Below are 19,294 nucleotides of genomic sequence, written 5' to 3'. Positions count from 1 at the left end.
GTGTGTGTGCTCTAGAGGTTGATGTGTGTGTTGTGTGTGCTCTAGAGATGAGGGGTGTGTGTGTGTGCTCTAGAGGTGGATGTGTGTGTGTATGTACTCTAGAGGTTGATGTGTGTGTTGTGTGTGCTCTAGAGGTGAGAGGTGTGTGTGTGTGCTCTAGAGGTGAGGGGTGTGTGTGTGTGCTCTAGAGGATGTGTGTGTGTGTGTGTGCGCTCTAGAGGTGAGGGTGTGTGTGTGTGCTCTAGAGGTGAGGGGGGGTGTGTGTGTGCTCTAGAGGTGAGGGGAGTGTGTGTGTGTGCTCTAGAGGTGGGGGGGTGTGTGTGTTCTAGAGGCGAGGTGTGTGTGTATGTTCTAGAGGTGAGGGGTGTATGTGTATCTAGAGGTGAGGAGAGTGTGTGTGTTCTAGAGATGAGGTGTGGATGTGAGGGGTGTGTGTTTCTGATTGAGGGTGTGTGTGCCTGGGGTGTGTGTTCTAGATGAGTGTGTGTTCTAGAAGGAGTGTGTGTGTTTCTAGAGGGGATGTGTGTGTGTTTCTATGGGTTATTGTGTGTGGTGTTTCTACAGGTGAGATGTGTGTGTGTTTGTTCTAGAGGTGAGGGGTGTGTGTGTGTAGTCTAGAGGTGAGGGATGTGTGTGTGGTCTAGAGGTGAGGGATGTGTGTGTGGTCTAGAGGCGAGAGGTGTGTGTGTGTGTGTGCGAGTGTGAAGGAGGGTAGAGAGGTATCCCTCTAGAAGTGAGGGGGGTGGGGTAGAGGTGAACTGCGTAACAGCCCATTGCCACCCAGCAGATGTTTAGTCTGAACGCTCAGAACCCAGAATGTGGTCTTAGGTTGGAATTCCTTGAGTCCAGTCCTCCCGGAATTCAAATTTCAGATCCCCTAAATCTGGAGGATTTCTGAAGTTTGGGTCTTTCTTGCCAGCGCTGCATTTCTTACTGATTTTTGTTCCTTCTGTGGCCCCCCTTTTCTTATGTTTGTGATGTCTCTTTCTTGTGCTGATCGTTTTTATTGTCGCACATTTCAGGCAAATAAAAAACAGCAGAGAACCACCTGTGTTACACACCACCCAGTATGAAAAACAGAAAGTTGCAAATGCGATGGGAAATATTTTTTGAAAACTAGCATGGACCTCAAGAGGGGCTTGCACTGGAGGGTGCCCCTGCTTTGCCAGAGGTAGAAGCCTTTTGCAGCATTGGGCCTCCCTCCTAACATTACGCATCCTGCTGGCTGGCCTGGCCTCACCTGGTCCCCGAGCTCCACAGTGGACCTGGACAATGAGCCTGGCCCCACCGTTAGGTCTACATGAAGAGGCACCTGCTGTATAGTTGACTGAATTTGTCACCTCCTGCTCGGTGCCATTTCTGCTTGTCTCTGTGAGCCTGGGGCAAGGCTGTTTTCCTTAGCTCTGAGAAATCTGTGCAGTGCCTTCAGAAAGGCAATTCCAGTGTCAGATTTCTCAATCTGTCACCTAAGCCATGACAATTTGTTGTCTTTTTTGTAAGCCTACTTCTGCAGTTACTATATGAAAAATCTCTTGTAAAGCTCTTAGACAAATGGACATACTTCACAACACATTATGATGTGCACGTGTGTGTTCTTCCCAACTTGTACTTTTGCACAGGAACAAGAACTGCACAGCCATCTGGGAAGCCTTTAAAGTGGCACTGGACAAGGATCCCTGCTCCGTGCTTCCCTCGGACTATGACCTTTTTATTAACTTATCCAGGCACTCTATTCCCAGAGATAAGGTAACACTACAACCATCTTGGGTAAAACTGTGTTCTCTGTCTCTACAGAAATGGATGGTGCATGGGCCAGGTTGACATTAGCTGTCCCCTGCATCCTGCAATGTCACAGAAACACCAGGCAGCACACATAATGTGTGTGCTGAGCTCTCTGTGGGAAGCTAGCTTTGTTTCTGTATTAGTCCGTTGTCACATTGCTATAAAGAAACGCTGAGACTGGGTAATTTATAAAGAAAAGAGGTTTAATTGGTTCACGGTTCCACAGGCTGTACAGGAAGAATGGCAACGTCTACTTCCGGGAGGCCTCCGGGAGCTTTTACTCCTGCAGAAGGCAAAGTGGGAGCAGGTGTCTTACATGGCAGGAGCAGGACCAAGGGCAGAGGGAGGTGCCACAGGCTTATAAACAACTGGATCTTCTGAGAACTCCCTCAGGAGAACAGCAGCAAAGGGGGAAATCCGCCTCCATAATCCCATCACCTCACACCAGGCGCCACCTCCAACATAGGGGATTACAATTTTACAAGAGACACAAATCCAAATCATATCAGTTTCCAACAGTGATTCTAGATCTCCGGCTGGTTGTGGGCAGAAGAAAATTTCCTAAGTTAGCAAGTTAGTGTGAGAAGCAACACGAGGACATCAGGACATGACCATACCTGTCACACTGGGCCTCCACATCTGGCCAGTTGTAAATAACCTTCATCCTAACTGGCCCAATAGCCTGAACCTTGAGTAATTCAGAAAACTCTCAATCTCAGTATCCTCCCGGGAGACCAGTCTCTCCATTTAATGGGTCTTAAGATTATATTTATTTAATTCCAGTTTATTTAAGAAAACCACATATCTATATTCTGTCTACACTCTCAGGTCTAATAAAATGAAAATAAATGAGAAAATTTCCATAAAACCCTTGCTTAAAACAATACCTCAAGTTTAAGGAATGCTAGACACCATTTTTGTTTCTGTGACATAAACATTCTTAACCTGATTTTTTCCATTGTGTGTTATTTGTAAAGGCAAGTAAATGGAACTGTGAGGTTCAAAGATAGAATAGACTGAAAACATGATTTTTGAGTATATGCTGTTTTTTGAACCTTGCTGCCTTCCTGTCACTAAAAGTGGGGAAGCTGACTTTTTAACCTTCTGTTTCATAGATTCGGTGCTAGTTGATGAACTCAGTAAATATTTCCTGGGCTGTTTGTTTGCCAGTCATTGGTGCTAAGGGTTAAGGATGTAACAGTGAAAAACAGCCCCCACCCTTGGGGACCTTCTAGTCTAAATATAAACTGATTGGACTACTGAGGGTCAGATGAAATAGTGACTGGGGGATTTGTGTTATTGTTATATGAGAACATTGTAGTGGAAACTATAAAGTATAATATAAAAGCAATGTGTTTTTGAGGCACTTGACACTTTAGGAAGTGCTTTTTGTGACTGCATATTATCCTGGCCACAGCTGTGGAAGAAGAGAAGGGGCTCATGCTCTGCATTTTCCAGAAGTAGAAACTGAGAAACAGGGAGATTGCATGCCTTGCTCAAGATTACATATCTAATACATGACAGAGCCAAGATTCCAGCCCAGGTCCCTTGATCATTTTTAATGTAGGGGATCTTACCACATGCACGTATATTTAGTACTAATGAGAAAATATTCCATTAACATTTGCATAATACCCTGGGAATAAAGGGAGAAGAGATGCTAGCAGTCTTTGAATGAATAAATAAAGACAACAAAAAAGAACCTTCAGTTGTTGTGCAGCATGTCAGAGTTGAATGCAAACTGGATTGCCCAACTTGCCTTGTTGATATTGTGCCTGAGGAGTCTGTTTTGATTTTGTTTTGTATTTTGATGTTTCATTTGTCTTTCCTTAGTCCCTGTTCTGGGAAAATAGCCACCTCCTTGTTAACAGCTTTGCAGAAAACACCCGTCGTTTTATGCCCGTGAGCGATGTTCTGTATGGCAGGGTTGTAGATTTCTTGAGCTGGTGTCGACAGAAAAATGCCTCTGGTAAGACTCCTGCACAAATCACAGGAAACTAAAGAGCTCCTATTTACTATGCATTACCATTTGTGCTAAATGCTTTCATATGCATTTATTTCACTTGATCCTCTCCGAGTCCTCTAAGTGGCAAAAATAGTTAATAATAACAATACTAGAGAATACTTAACTTTTGCATGTGCCAGTCTAAGCATTCTCTCTCTCTCTCTCTCTATATATATATATATACACACATATATATCTATATCTATATATCTATATCTATATATCTATATCTATATATCTATATCTATATCTATATCTATATCTATATCTATATCTATATCTACACACATACTCATTTGATGCCCAAAACAGCCTCATGGGATCCTATCATAATCCCCATTTTGATAAATGAGGAAACTGAGGCACAGCAAGATTAAGAAACCTGCTCAGGGGGCATAACTAGTAAGCAGCAGACAGTCTGACTCCAGAGCCCATTTTCTCAACTTTGCACAACTCTGCCTTACTATCCTCATTTGTCCAGAGGGGGAAGCTGAGGCTTAGGGAGGTTAAATGACGGGAAGTGGTAAGACTGGGTCTCAGTCTTGTCCTTATAGATTCTGAAGCCTATAGTCTTTAACACCACTCCAGGCCGCTGGCAGATATTTCGAGATCCAAGTCACAAAGAAAGTTAGAGTCATAAGAGCTGGCCTGAATGTTCTGCAAACTCTCCTCATTCATCCAACTGTGGTGCTAGGAGCTGGAGACACAGCAGTCCCCATCTTCAGGGAGCTTATAGCCTCATGGGGGGGCATTAGCTCGAGTGATATGGGCTATAATGCAGGAAAAATGGTGTTCTGAGGATTAGCAGATTGAGACACCAGCCTCCACCAGGTCATCAGGGAAGCTTCAGGAGGGAGGCTAGCAAGAACAGGAGGTGAGGGAGTGTTCCCATCATGAAGACTGGAGGTCCTTCCTGGGTATCAGAGTTACTTCAAAAGTTAACCTAATATCAGGTCGGGCATGGTGGCTCACGCCTGTAATCCCAGCACTTTGGGAGGCCGAGGTGGGTGGATCATATGAGGTCACGAGTTCGAGATCAGCCTGGCCAACATGAAGAAATCCCATCTCTACTAAAAATACAAAAAAATTAGCCAGGTGTGGTGGTGCATGCCTGTAATCACAGCTACACGGGAGACTGAGGCAGGAGAATCCCTCGAACCCTGGAGATGGATGTTGCACTGAGGTGAGATCACACCACTGCACTCCAGCCTGGATGACAGAGTGAGACTCAGCACAAAAAGAAAAAAAGAGTTAACCTAATATCAGTTCTGTTTATTTCTCCTCCATTCGTTTGTCCATCAAACTAAAATTTATAGGGTCTACTATGTGCCAGACCCTCATCTTCTAGACAGTAGGAACACAGCAGAGAATAAAAGAGGAAATTAATACCTCATACTTACATCATAGGAGGGCAGATAAGACAATAACAGGCAAGTGAAATATACAGTCTGCCTTAAGATTATAAGGGCTATGGAGAAAAATAAAACAGGTAATAAGGACAAAAAAGGTTGAGGGTGGAGGGCCGGGGAGAGGAAAGCGTTGCACTTTTACCTAGATGCCGAGGGAAAACCTCACTGATAAGCTGATACTTGAATAAGGACCCGAAGGAGATGAGAAAGAGCATTTTCTGATGGGAGAACAGCAATTGCAACGGCCCTGAGGTGGGAACGTGTGTGACATATTTAACAGCAAAGAGGACAGTGGGCAAAGAGGAAAGTGCGAGCTATGAGGCTAGGGGAATAAAGGAGGGCCAGGTGGCACAGGATGTTGTCAGGCCTCTGCTTTTCACTGTGAGTGAGATGGGCAGCATTGCAGGTTCCAGGTCAAATGGACACAGCCATTCTTTCAATGGAGAACTTCCAGGAAGCTTTTGTTTGATGATGCTGCAGAGGGTGGGGAGAAGGAGGAGAGGAATGTGATGAAAAACACATAAAGAAAGGGAGAGCCTTCCAGAAAACCACCAGTTATTTCTTCTTCACCTCGCTGCCCTTTTCTATCTGTGCCCTCCTGTCAGGGCTCTTTGTTTCAGAAAGAAGTGAAGTCCAGCAGTTCGGGTCAGCTAAATAACTGTATGTGTATGTCATGGAATCTTGTGGGGCCAGCAGCAGTGGTGATGGGGTTTTTTATTTATTGACCCAGAAAGAGGCATATTTTTAAGCAAAAAATAAATTTACATAACCCTGTGATTGGTATGAGGCTATTCAAATAAAAACACAGATACACAATACATCTATGAAAATATACACACAGAAAAGTCAAGAAAATAGCAAACCCAAACCATTGACAGCAGCTCTTTTTTATTTATTTATTTATTTTTATTTTAAAATCATTATTATTTTTGAGGCAGCATCTCACTCTGCCGCCCAGGCTGTAATGCAGTGGTGTGATCCTAGCTCATTGCAGCCTTGAACTCCTGTGCTCAAGCGATCCTCTTGCCTCAGCCTCTTAAGTAGCTGGACTATCGGCACACACCACCGCACTAGGCTGTTTTTAAAATTATTTTTGTAGACACATGGTCTTGCCATGTTGCCCAGGCTGGTCTTGAACTCCTGACTTCAAATAATCCTCTTGCCTCAGCCTCCCAAAGCACTGGGATTACAGGCATGAGCCACTGTACCTGGCCTTGGTTCTTTTTTTAATTTTAATTTTAATTTTATTTTTGATTAACACATAAAAATTGTATATATTTATGCCATACAATGTGATGTTTTGATACATATGTATATTGTGTAATGATCAAATCAGGGTAATTAGCATATCCACCATCTTAAACATTTACTATTTCTTTGTGGTGAGACATTCAAAATCCTCTCTACTAGTTATTTTGAAATATACAATACACTATTGTTAGCTATAGGCATTCTATTGTGCATTACAGCCCTAGTACTTATTCCTCCTATGTAACTGTAATATTGTTGACCAATCTCTTCCCATCTCCCTTGTCCATTCCCCTCTCCAGCCTCTGGTAGCCACTATTCTACCCCCAACTTCTATGAGATCAGCTTTTGAAGATTCCACTTTCAAGTGAGATCATGCAATATTTGTTTTCCTGTACCTGGCTTATTTCACTTGACATAATGTCCTCCAGGTTCATCCATGTTGTTGCAGATGGCTCAACAGTATTCCGTTATGTAGATATGCCATATTTTCTTTTTTTTGGAAACGGAGTCTCTGTCTGTCACCCAGGCCAGAGTGCAGTGGCAGAATCTCAGCTAACTGCAACCTCTGTCCCCCAGGTTCAAGCGATTCCCCTGCCTCAGCCTCCCGAGTAGCTGGGACTGCAGATGTGTGCCACCAAACCTGTCTAATTTTTGTATTTTTAGTAGAGACGGGGTTTCACCATGTTGGCCAGTCTGGTCTTGAACTCCTGACCTCAGGTAATCCACCTGCCTCGGCTTCCTAAAGTGCTGAGATTACAGGTGTGAGCCACTGTGCCCAGTCTATTTTCTTTATCTATTAATCAGTTGATGGACACAGATTGATTCCATATCTTGGCTATTATGAATAACGCCATTAATGGCAGTTCTTGCTAGGAATATGGGTCAACTTGTAGATTAGAAATTTTTTTTTCTTTATAGAGTATATGGTAAGCACATCCCACATCCCATTGATCTGCTGAGGCCTTTAATCTGTCGTTAAACATTTTAAAATGTAAAACATTTTAACATATGTTTTTCGATTATATGAAATTTCTGTTTTCTGGCTAAGCATTATCACTTTCTTAATCCGTTTTTTCCTTGCATTTACTGCTAAGATAATGGCTAACAATTTAATTTTTGGAGACGGCACTTCTCCCAATAAAGCAAAGAGTTTTGTTGTTGTTTGTGGGTTTTTAAACATTGCTTTACTAGTGCTCCAGTACAGAAATAACCCAGCTAATACGCTGATGCTCAGTGGTCAGCTAGGCTCACTCACTAGCCAGCTATTTAGTTCTCTGCCCTCCTCACATTTGTAATGAGCAAAATGACCAATGTCTTTAGTATCATGGACAAGGTGGTCCCTCACCAGGCTCCTTGTGGATCGAGTGGGAAGAACTGTGGATGTTAAACTTGTACACATTGTACAGAATGGAGGTTAAGTATACATCATGGAACTGGGATATATTATGAGTTAATTCTTCTCTTAGATAGATAATCTTTGGAATAAAACGTGTTTGTCTACTTACCCCTTAGGACTTGATTATCAATCCTGCCCCACATCAGAAGACTGTGAAAATAATCCTGTGGATTCCTTTTGGAAAAGGGCATCCATCCAGGTAATGCTGGGATGATATCTGAGTGATTGAGCATGTGTGGGACCCATAGAGATGGAACACAGTCATTCAGAGTCTGGGCCCCAAGTCATCACTCAACTTCTGAGCCTCACTTTCCACTTTTACCATATCGTGATTCATGCTCTTTGCTATATAAAATTGTGAGAATTTAAGGAAACAAAATACTTAATGCGGTGCCTGGCACGGAGAAAACATTCTGTAAATTGTTGGCTATACATGAGGGTTTTAATTAGTCATTATTATTTCCATTATGTCATGGTTATCATTAGTATTTCAAATCAATGATTTTGATTGCTACGTAAAATGGGGCAACTCCTGCTTTATGGACCCTAGGACACTGGAGATCAATTTGTGGGGATCAGAAATGTCTACAAGACTAATATTAATGGGAGAGGACCTGATAGGGGATGGAGGATAAGCTGGAGACACAGAAATGATCCCCTGAAGGTAGGTCTGTTTCCCAGAGAATGATGTCACCAGAGTTGATGACAGCTATCAGTAGCTGTAACATGCTAGTGACTACAGCTTACACTCTCTGTCATGAGAATTAGAATAGAGATTACAAATAAAGAGGGTTAAGTTCTTAGTTCAGTGCCTGGCAAAGAGCTGTTGACTATTAAACATTAGCTAGGTTGACCAGGTGGATGTCAGGGCACTTCCACCCACCACTGCCAACCCCCTTTCAGGACTATCCATGTCTTTTTCGGTCCCTTCTTCTCCCCTAGATCCTCAGGTGTCCACTAGGTAGATTGTTAGGGTGAGAAGGACCTTGGCCAAATCCTCCATGGTGGCTGCAGTTTCGAGCTAAGCAGAGGGTCCCTCCCAGATAAAACATATTCTGTTTATTACTGTGCTCTGCTGCCCACCCCAAGAGAGCACCATTTGCTCCCACTACCTGTAGGTTTCATCTTGAGCACAGACTCCAGTCAGTTGGCAGTGGCTGCCAGAGCCCCTCATTGAGAACTGGGAGGCTACAGAGATGTCATCATCTGAAAGTGGGATCAAACAGTAACTCAGGGGAGATGTCAACATTACATGTAAAGGAACCATGTATTTTACCCAGTGGATCTGCCAGACTTCCAAGTGTGTGCTGCAAACCACCACCTTATACTTCCTCCAATTCTATAATGGAAATCTAATACTAGTGCCACATTTTTTGAGAACTTGGCATTTGCTGTGTAGTCGAAGCATGAGGAGAGGTAATGTGGTATAGTGATGAGAAGCGAATTTGAACCTTAGCAGATAAGTATTCAATAAATGTTAGCAGTCATTATTTTAAATATTTTCATCTCTTTTTTTTTTTTTTTTTGAGACGGAGTCTCGCTCTGTCGATCTCAGCTCACTGCAACTTCCGCCTCCCGGGTTCAAGTGATTCTCCTGCCTCAGCCTCCCGAGTAGCTGGGACTACAGGCATGTGGCACCATGCCCAGCTAATTTTTGTATTTTTAGTAGAGACAGGGTTTCACCATATTGGCCAGGATGGTCTCGAACTCCTGACCTCGTGATCCACCCACCTCAGCCTCCCAAAGTGCTAGGATTACAGGTGTGAGCAACTGTACCTGGCCAAATAGTTTCATCTTTATGACAATTCTATGAGGCAGAGACTTTTAACACTCTTATTTTACAGGTAATAAAGTAAGGTACAGAGAGGTCAAGAAGCTTTACTAGGGTTATGGAACTGAGAAGTAGGGGAGCTGGGATTTGAAAGCAGGCAGGCTGGCTCAAGATCAGACTTTCAACCACAACGTTATACAGCCTCGTTGCATCAGCGCACTTTTTATTTTTATTTTTATCTTTTTTTTTGAGACGGAGTCTGTCTCTGTCACCCAGGCTGGAGTGCAGTGGTACATTCTCAGCTCACTGCAACCTCCGCCTCCTAGGTTCAAGTGATTCTCCCACCTCAGCCTCCCGAGTAGCTGGGACTACAGGTGCATGTCACCACGCCCAGCTAATTTTTGCATTTTTAGTTGAGACGGGTTTTTGCAACGTTAGCCAGGCTGGTCTCAAACTCCTGACCTCAGGTGATCTGCCCACCTCAGTCTCCCAAAATGCTGAGATTACAGGTGTGAGCCACCGCGCCTGGCTCTGCGCACATTTTTTTTACAAATATTTTTTTCTTTTTGTCAGTGTAATAGCTGCTCATAATAGTGAATGACACATATAGAAAATATAAATTAATCACCTACATTCCTACCACCTAAAGGCAACCCGTTTAGCATAGTGGTGATCAGGTATTGGCATTTAAGAATTTAACTATGACTGTTAGCACTATTTGGAAGCAATCTGAGACATGGATGACATGGAGTATATTGATTGGTATTGAGTATCACTTTGCTAGGGAGTGAACCCAGCCACCTATATGTCAGTGCCACATATTTCACCTCTACACCTCCTTCATTCTAGTATAAACATTTTATGAGGGAAATTACATGCTCCAGTAGTATTTTGAGGTGGAGATTTTGGAATTTCTGTGGACCTGTCTCTCCCTTGGGAATTCCTAGACGTCGGCCCATGTATTTTTAACACAGTAGAGCTCATGCTCCTCCAATGACTGTTGCATTTTGCTTTGAAAGTAAGTACTTCCTATGCTATTGCAAATACTTTGTATACAGACTTTTACTAATGGCTGGTTAAGATTTCAGACACTTAAGTATGATAGTTTACTTACCATTCCCTTGTTGTTGAGTATTTTGTATTAGTTACAATATTTCAGTATTATGAGGAATTGCTGCACTATACATCTTTGTGCACAATGCTCCTGGTAGTCTTTAGTGCTGCTTGCCAAATATTTCTGGCTTGTCTCCTGAGCCCACGATTTGCACTCTCTGCCTCATGAAATTATTTACATGTGACTTACACTGGCCAATCAGTTGCGAGCAGGAGTGATGTGTGTGACTTTTGGGTGGAAGCCTTTACGAAGTGGTCCACGATTTGTCACTGTCTCCTCCCTTTCCTGGCAATCAGAGATTTTGCAGATGTGTCCCAGAATGAGGACACTTGGAACAAAATCCCAGTGGGCCTGTGATAAACACGTAGTGTGAGCATGATATAAATCATTGTTGTTTAAAGCCACTGCAGTTTCGAAGTTCTCTGCTAAGGGAGCATAACCTAGTTTATTCCAGCTGATAAGATACTGCGTATTTTCTATTATCTTCTTAGGGTAGATTCCCAGACATGAATTACTGAGTCTATGAGTTTTTTGACATTTCAAGGCAATTTGCTTTCCAAAATAAACCAGTTTGCATTTCTACTAAGCCATATGAAATGCCACATTTATCATATCCCTGCCATTATTTAGAACTGACAATTTGTAAAAATGCACATTTCATAGCAGAAAAATGTCACGTCTTTATTTGCTAAAAATCCTTGGTTCTTCTCGTAGTATTCCAAGGATAGTTCTGGAGTGATCCACGTCATGCTGAACGGTTCAGAGCCAACAGGAGCCTATCCCATCAAAGGGTAAGAACACCAGCACATTCAAACACAACAGAGAATGCCAAAATATTTATTTAATTGTTTCAAATAGAGGCTAAAGAAAATTATCCTAGTCCCCATCTCATGCTTGCTTCTGTAAATTCAGGTAAAGCAAAACAGATGAATGACCTGGTGATCAGAGCCATGTCTGTAGAGTTAAACCATTAACAGCTGATGAATACAGGAATAAAAAGTAACCTAAAAATAAAAGCTAAAGAAGAAAAACTTCTAAAAGCCCTTTATTTTTTTTTTAAGAAAAGTAATATGTAAATTAACTAACAACTGAAATGGAAAAAATATCATATTGCTCTAGGGCTTTAAGAAATGTTTCTCAGTTTTTTTGCAGATTATGAAATTCCAAACTTCCAGAAGGAAAAAATTACACAAATCGAGATCTGGGTTATGCATGAAATTGGGGGACCCAATGTGTAAGTTATGGTGATATCAATGATGATAATTGCGCAAGTTTGTTTTTCTTGTATATGACATGACCAAGTTCATTTAACATTTTCAGTTTGGGGGAAATGACAGCCTTCTTTGTTTCTAATGGGGTTGGTAGGGAAAGACAAAAGCTTGACTTTCTGGGAATGCCACTAGCCAGTCCCAAGCCCAGAGAGAAAACCTCCTTTATCGGGGATATTCTTCTCAGCCAGCGAAGACAGTGTTCCTTTCTGAGTGACTTGGGTAGCTTTGGATGGGTGAGTTCCTTATGCATTTGTGAGGGTCTAAGCCAGTTTCTCCTTCTGATCATTTGAAATTCAAAAGCCTTCACCACTGGTTCTCAGAATTAACCTAGGGATGTCATTCTCAGAGAACAACCAGCTCTTCAACTGGGTCTTGAATAACTGGTTAAGAAAGCTAGTATGATCCGCATTTTCTGGGAAACCACATGAGTTTACATGTAAATGCAAACTTAAACTCATCCTTCTCAGCAGTAAAGAGCACTGCTGGCACAAACTCAAGATAAAAAAGTTCAACTGATTTGGCTTAAAGACAAGCCAACGAGGCCACAGCCTAAATAAAGCTGGACAGCCATGATGGAGCTTCAGAAGCAAGCTGAGGCCTTGTCCTTCAGAACAGTCCCTCCGTGCTACATGGAGGAAGGTATTACTAACCCCAAGGAGTGCAGGTCCCATTGAAAGTGTTTAGGAGAACTTCAGTGAATTCCTTGTGTCCGTGTCGGCCCCCAGGACCTTCTAAGACTCACCATATAAGGGGTTATTTTTCCCGTCTCTTAGGCAATAGATTGTGATAAATTTGCAAACTGCTTAATTACGTAAGTTATACCAAGATCTGCGTTCCCCTTCTCAGAAGACAAATTATACTTATTTTTGCATGCATGAAAAACGTGTATCGTTGGTCTTATTTTTGTGAGAAGTTGCTCTCTCTAGAAGTTATACTTGCTTGTTGTTTTAATGTACCTATCAGAAAAAGTTTGTGCTTCGAACCTACCTTTAATGAGATAAAGGGATTGCAATTCAATGTCATCTCAGCCCATCATTTCTGCTGTGAGAGATTACAAAAGGAGTCAGAGCACCTGGTAGTACATTTGAGCCACAGGATGGAGGTGCAGGTTATGATCTAAGGAAGTAGGACTCTTGGCTCAGATTTTAGGGAAAACATATTAGCACCATAGTTAATAAAATTATAATGTATTAGGGATTATTATTGTTAAATAAGTAGATTTTAGCTGCTCTTGTCACACAAAAAAGTAACTATGTGAGATGATAGATGGTTAATCTGCTGTACTACAATAACCAATTTACTATCTATACGTACCTAATGACATCATGCTGTACACCTAAAATATACAAAATAAAACTTATTTAAAAAATAAAACTCATAAACAGAGAGCTAAAAACAGCATGGCTAACACCTGATTGTGTTTAGCATGGTTTGGGCTGCCTTTATTCAAATAAACAGTTTATAGTTATTTATTTATTTATTTTTTGAGACAGAGTTTCACTCTTGTTGCCCAGGCTGGAGTGCAGTGGTGAGATGTCAGCTCGCTGCAACCTCCGCCTCCCGAGTTCAAGTGATTCTCTTGACTCAACCTCCTGAGTAGCTGGGATTATAGGTGTCTGCTACCATGCCCAGCTGATTTTTTGTATTTTTAGTAGAGACAAGGTTTCACCATGTTGGCCAGGCTGGTCTTGAATTCCTGACCTCAGGTGATCCACCTGCTTCAGCCTCCCAAAGTGCTAGGATTACAGGCGTGAGCCACCATGCCCGGCCTTTATAGTTATTTTAACAACACATTCACTTATCTCTGTGTCCAGGTGTCCTACAGCCTAGATGTTGTTGCTTACTAAAGAGAAATTCTAAGTAGTGAGCCTGGCCCCGAGTAAGGCATTTTCCCAGGTATTGGCAAAGTTCTAAAAAATGATGTTATTCAACACTGTGCTTTCTTCATTCCTATAGTGCCTGGAATTCCACTTCTGTAAAAATTTCCAATTGCTCATTTCCTCCCTGTACACTCCCCCTCTATTAATTTTATGGTGGTGAGGCTGTTTACCATCCCATTTCATGTAAACTCAGGGTCCTGCCTGTAATATACCGTGCCTAATAACCACAGCTGGTGGTGTTGTGTATTTACCTCTGTTTGCGTTTGTAAATTCTCCCTGCTTAATTGTGACCATTAGTGAAAGTGGGCAAGAATCAGTGTTGGTACGAGTGTGGGAAATTGCCACTCTCATACTTCATTACGGTGTAATTTGGCCGTTCATATAAAAGCCTTTAAATGGATTCAAATCTTTGATGCCAGAAAACCTACTTTCAGGAATTTATGCCAAGGGAACAAATAATTAATAATGTGTATGAAAATGAAGTTCCAATCAGTGACTAACTGGGCTGGTAGCATGGGAGGTAAGAATTTACCAAGACAGTTGTAGGTAAAGAAAGACAGATTTATTAGAGAAAGTATGAAAATATGTTGCAAGGTGCAACTGGCAGGTCAGCAAGAGACGAGCTGACTGCAGGGAGACAAAGGCTTACTGGGGATTTTACGGAATGGTGCTTGTGCTGTGTGCTGAAGAGCACTTGTGCGGTTCTGACAATGCCAAGGTTGCAGTGAGCTAACTTGCCTTTTTCTATCAGCTGAGCGTCTGCTGATAGGTGGGCATGGGAAGGTTGTGAGTTATTTTTGCAGGAAGCCTATGTGTCCTGGACCATGAAGAAGGTAGACTTATAGCTTATCTGCTTTGTCTCTTTGCTTTCCCCTGCTCCTGCCAGCCTGGCTCCTTTTTCCTAATTAGGACTCCACAGCAACAAAGTTTGTTGTAGTGTAAATGGTATTGAAATAAGAGAATCAACCTAGGTCTTCAACAAGAGAGGATGGGTTCCATGAGTTATGGTCTGTTTATGTAAGGGAGGCCATGCTGGAGCTAAAAATAATGGCAGAGAAGTGTGTGTGTGTGTGTGTGTGTGTGTGTTTGTGTGTGTGTGTGTGTGTGTGTATACACACACACACAGGAGCTAAAGCAGACTACAAAACACATTGGATAGCAGAGACCCTTTGCTGTATTTTTAAAATCTTGCAGAAATAAATATATTTTAAAAGACTAGACCTATATACACCAAAATGTTAATAGAGCTATCTCTAGGGGTGTGAGATTTGGGATAATTTTTTAAAATTTTTGTTTATTTGCATTTTCTAATATTTTAAAATTTGTGTGTTTTGGTGGTTACTTAAAACTTCAAATGAATATACTGTAGTGTAGGCTGAACAAATTGGCAGGTAGCATTGTGCCGAGCCCCTGGAGCACATTGCAGATATGTGTCACTGTCTGGGGACAGACTGCACAGGTGGCTGACACCACACGCATGCACTGGCCCTGGCTCTCCCAGTGCTCCTGGCTGCCCAGCTTCAGGCCCGGTGCTGGGGTCCTCAGAGCATCATCTCCTGGGTCCTGCAGGTTTACTGGAAGCAGCCCTTTTTAAACCAGAGACATTCCAGTTTTCCTTCTGAGAGCAGAATATCCAGGAGCACATGGTCAAAAGAAATTATGTTTAACCCAGAAACAACTTCCTCTTCCTCCTCTTATTTGCTTATTTTTTAGTTATATATTTTTATGTTTTAGGGAATCCTGCGGGGAAGGCAGCATGAAAGTCCTGGAAAAGAGGCTGAAGGACATGGGGTTCCAGTACAGCTGTATTAATGATTACCGGTAGGTGGCCTATACATCAATGTGCACTTGTAGAGGTGGTGTATGATTTTGGAGGAGGTGGGCTGCCAAAAGGGTATTGATGGCTCTCAGCTCTGAAGACCATGGTGTCTTCTGGGTGGCTTCTTGGTGTGGAGGCAAGGAGCACTTTCTGGCCTGAGTTTGGCCAGGGCTCCACCCACTGCTGTCCAGAGTCCATCTTCATGGCACTGGACGTTTAAAGGACACACAGAGCAGCACTTTCTCATTTGCTCATGCCCAGTTCTCTCCTCACTGTGCTTACTGTGCAATGAGACACTGGATTACAGGGACTGAGGTTCCTGTGTCGATCTCTGTGGGATCCTTGTGCATGACAGGTGCTAAGGTGGGAGTTTGAGATATTTACAGACACATCTTGACCACAGACCAATAGGAAAATAATAATAACTACCACTTGGTGAGCACCTATGGGCCAGACACTTTATATACTTATAATCAGATATCATTTGTGGGCCTTCTTGCTTGGAAATTTTTTTTTAAAATCTTGGCTCAAGCCCTAAGGTAGTTGCAAGCCATCTCTGGACTCAAATCCCTGCCTCTGGCTCTCTCTGCCTCAGCCTCTAAGACTGTGGACCTACTGATTCTGCAAGGGGCTGGAATCCAACACTGCAAAAACTGAGTGGCTTTCTTGAACATTTCTGAGTGTCACAGGGTGGAAATGACATCAGTGGTCTTCTCTTATTGCCCAACACCCTTGATTATCCTGCTTCTTTGCCACTCTCTGCCTTCCCCGCAGCCCCATGGGCCAGATCATTCTCCCAGCTGAGCAAAGCACCCTAAAAGTGTGAACCACTCCCTCCCACTCCATGTCTCCTCAAGACAAGGAGCCCCTCAAGGCTGTTCTGTTATCTGTACCTTTTACTCATATATTATTGCCAGTGCTCTCAAAAGTTAGATGTTGTTTATCACCCCCTCTTAAAAACAAAACAAGGCGAATGTCGTTTTCTGGAAATATAATCTATGTACAGAAAAATATACAAAACATGAGTACACACGTGGATGAAGTTTCCCCCATTTAGCGCATACCTACAACCAGCTCTCAGACCAAGAAACAGAACATCCCCAACATCCCCAGGGGCTCCCATTGGCCTCTGTGGGTCACCACCCCCATAGTAACCACTCTTTAGATTTGTAATGTCATTTATTAGTTTTATCTTTCTGTAAGTTTTAAACTCAGTGACAGAGCTGAGTTTTGAACCCAGCTTTGCATGGCCTTAAAGCATGCTCTTTCCTTCCTGCTACCAAGCTCTTCCTTCCTTAATCAAAGCTCTAGTAGTAAATTTTTAAAAATATTCAATTCTTGGCCGAGTGCGGTGGCTCATACCTGTAATTCCAGCACTCTGGAAGGCTGAGGTGGGCAGATAACGAGGTCAGGAGTTCGAGACCAGCCTGGCCAACATGGTGAAACCCCATCTCTACTAAAAATACAAAAATTAGCCGGGCATGGTGGCTGGTGCCTATAAGCCCAGCTACTTGGGAGGCTGAGGCAGGAGAATCACTTGAACCCAGGAGGTGGAGGTTGCAATGAGCCAAGGTGACAAGAGCCTGGGTGACAAGAGCAAGACTCCATCTCAAAAAAAAAAAAAAAAATTCAATTCTTACTCCAAAACAGCTCAATAGCCAAGCGCAGTGGCATGCACCTGTAGTTCCAGCTACTTGGGAGGCTGAGGTGGGAGGATTGCTTGAGCCCAGGAGTTCAAGGGAACAGTGAGCTATGATGGTGCCACTGCACTCAGTGAGCTCTGATGATGCCACTGCACACTAGCCTGGGTGACAGAGCAGGACCTGGTCTCAAAATAAAACAAAGCAAACCCCCCGCCATCGCCCCCCTCAGAAACAAACAAACAAACAACCAAAAAAAAGCTCAATGATGGAGAAAATAATAGCTAAAATTTTTGCATTCACAACCACTTTGCTTTGTTTTTATGTCACTGGGCTGAGTTGTAACAGCTGGGCTAGGGCCAGAGCCCAAGTCTCCTTCCCCCTCACAGCTGCCCAGGGTCTGGGCTATGTCCTTCCTCTCCATTGTGTCCCTACCTCAGTCAGCCTCAGGGCTCTTCTCTTCCGAGACTGACTCAGTAAAGAAACGAGGAAGCTCCCATTTCTTTACTGCTCATAGGTTGTCTCTGTGTTAGTGTCAGGAGCAGAGAGGATATAATGAAAGGTATAAATGGGAAAGTGATGAGGGTTAACATAAATCCAACTCCAACCCAGATGTGAGAAACTCCTGCCCCTCACAATTCAGGTGGCATTGCCTTCTGCCCCACATCAGTAAAAAGTTCTCCCTGAGGTGCTTGCTCATTTTGGAGGGGGCTTATCTTTTCATGGCCTCCCTTACCTCCTGGTTGGTTTCTGCCAGCACTGTGTTGAAACAGACTCAGTGAAACTCCATGCCTGTTTTTAGGCATAAACAATGACAGATAACTACTCTTATTAAAAATATGTGCATCACATATACACCATGGAATACTATGCAGCCATAAAAATGGATGAGTTCATGTCCTTCGTAGGGACATGGATGAAGCTAGAAACCATCATTCTGAGCAAACTTTCGCAAGGACAGAAAACCAAACACCGCATATTCTCACTCACAGGTGGGAATTGAACAATGAGAACACTTGGACACAGGGTGGGGAACATCACACACCGGGGCCTGTCGTGGGGTGGGGGGACGGGGGAGGTATAGCATTAGGAGATATACCTAATGTAAATGACGAGTTGACGGGTGCAGCACACCAACATGGCATGCGTATACATATGTAACAAACCTGCACTTTGTGCACATGTACCCTAGAACTTAAAGTATAATAATAATAAAAAAAAATGTGCATCAAGTAGACATTACTGAAAGGTAGCTGAGTCAAGGACAGAAGACATGGCATGCCGTAGAGAGAACAATATCATGTTCCTATTCTTCCATAGTCCCTGCAGTGATCCTGCCACAGAGATCCTGTCTAGGCTTGCCTCCTACCTAACTCCCCGTGTGCCACCAAGACCTGACTCCTTCTTCATTGCTGCTTCCCTTCCCCACTCCCGGTGCCTTGGAACTTCACATCTTCTCCCTCTATGGTGCACAGCAAGTTAGCTTTCCTCTTTGATGCCTGAGCACTGGCCATCACCCATGTGGTTCAAGTCCAACCTTCTGCCCAAAGTACTTATCAGGTGGTACATGTTGTATATGCATAGAGAAATGGTTAGAAGCTTGGGCCCTGGAGTCAGCCTGCATAGTTCAAGTTCAGCCCTTCAACTTGCTACTGTGAGAACTTGGGCGGATTATTGTGGTCAGCTTTCTCAATTGTAAATTGGAGAAGATAAAGCACCTATTCCATTTGGTTGTTATGAGGATTAGATGACATGATCCTTACAAAAGATATAATCAAATGTCTTGGTACATAGTAAGTGCTTGATAAATGCTGGCTAATATTTCTATTTGTTTTATTTTTTCTAGACACAGGGCCTCACTCTGTTATCCAGGCTGGAGTGCAGTGGTGCAATCATAGCTCACTGCAGCCTTGAACTCCTGGGCCTCCAGCCTCAGCCTCCTGAGTAGCTGAGACT

The 19,294-nt window shown here is 43.0% G+C and overlaps 1 protein-coding gene across 1 annotated transcript in view; it reads left to right on the top strand.

Moving 5' to 3' along the window:
• BST1 (bone marrow stromal cell antigen 1) overlaps window positions 1-19,294 on the top strand; it is a 30,149-nt gene that overhangs the window by 727 nt on the left and 10,128 nt on the right. The window contains exons 2-7 of the mRNA XM_032135872.2: window positions 1,620-1,746; window positions 3,616-3,751; window positions 7,960-8,042; window positions 11,443-11,519; window positions 11,870-11,962; window positions 15,614-15,700. Of these exons, the coding sequence (XP_031991763.1) occupies window positions 1,620-1,746; window positions 3,616-3,751; window positions 7,960-8,042; window positions 11,443-11,519; window positions 11,870-11,962; window positions 15,614-15,700 (603 nt within the window). The remainder of the gene's footprint in view (window positions 1-1,619; window positions 1,747-3,615; window positions 3,752-7,959; window positions 8,043-11,442; window positions 11,520-11,869; window positions 11,963-15,613; window positions 15,701-19,294) is intronic.

Source organism: Hylobates moloch, unplaced genomic scaffold (genome assembly GCF_009828535.3).
Source record: "Hylobates moloch isolate HMO894 unplaced genomic scaffold, HMol_V3 SCAFFOLD_17, whole genome shotgun sequence".
In the NCBI taxonomy this organism is placed as follows: domain Eukaryota; kingdom Metazoa; phylum Chordata; class Mammalia; order Primates; family Hylobatidae; genus Hylobates; species Hylobates moloch.
This window is presented reverse-complemented; position numbering and strand designations above follow the sequence as displayed.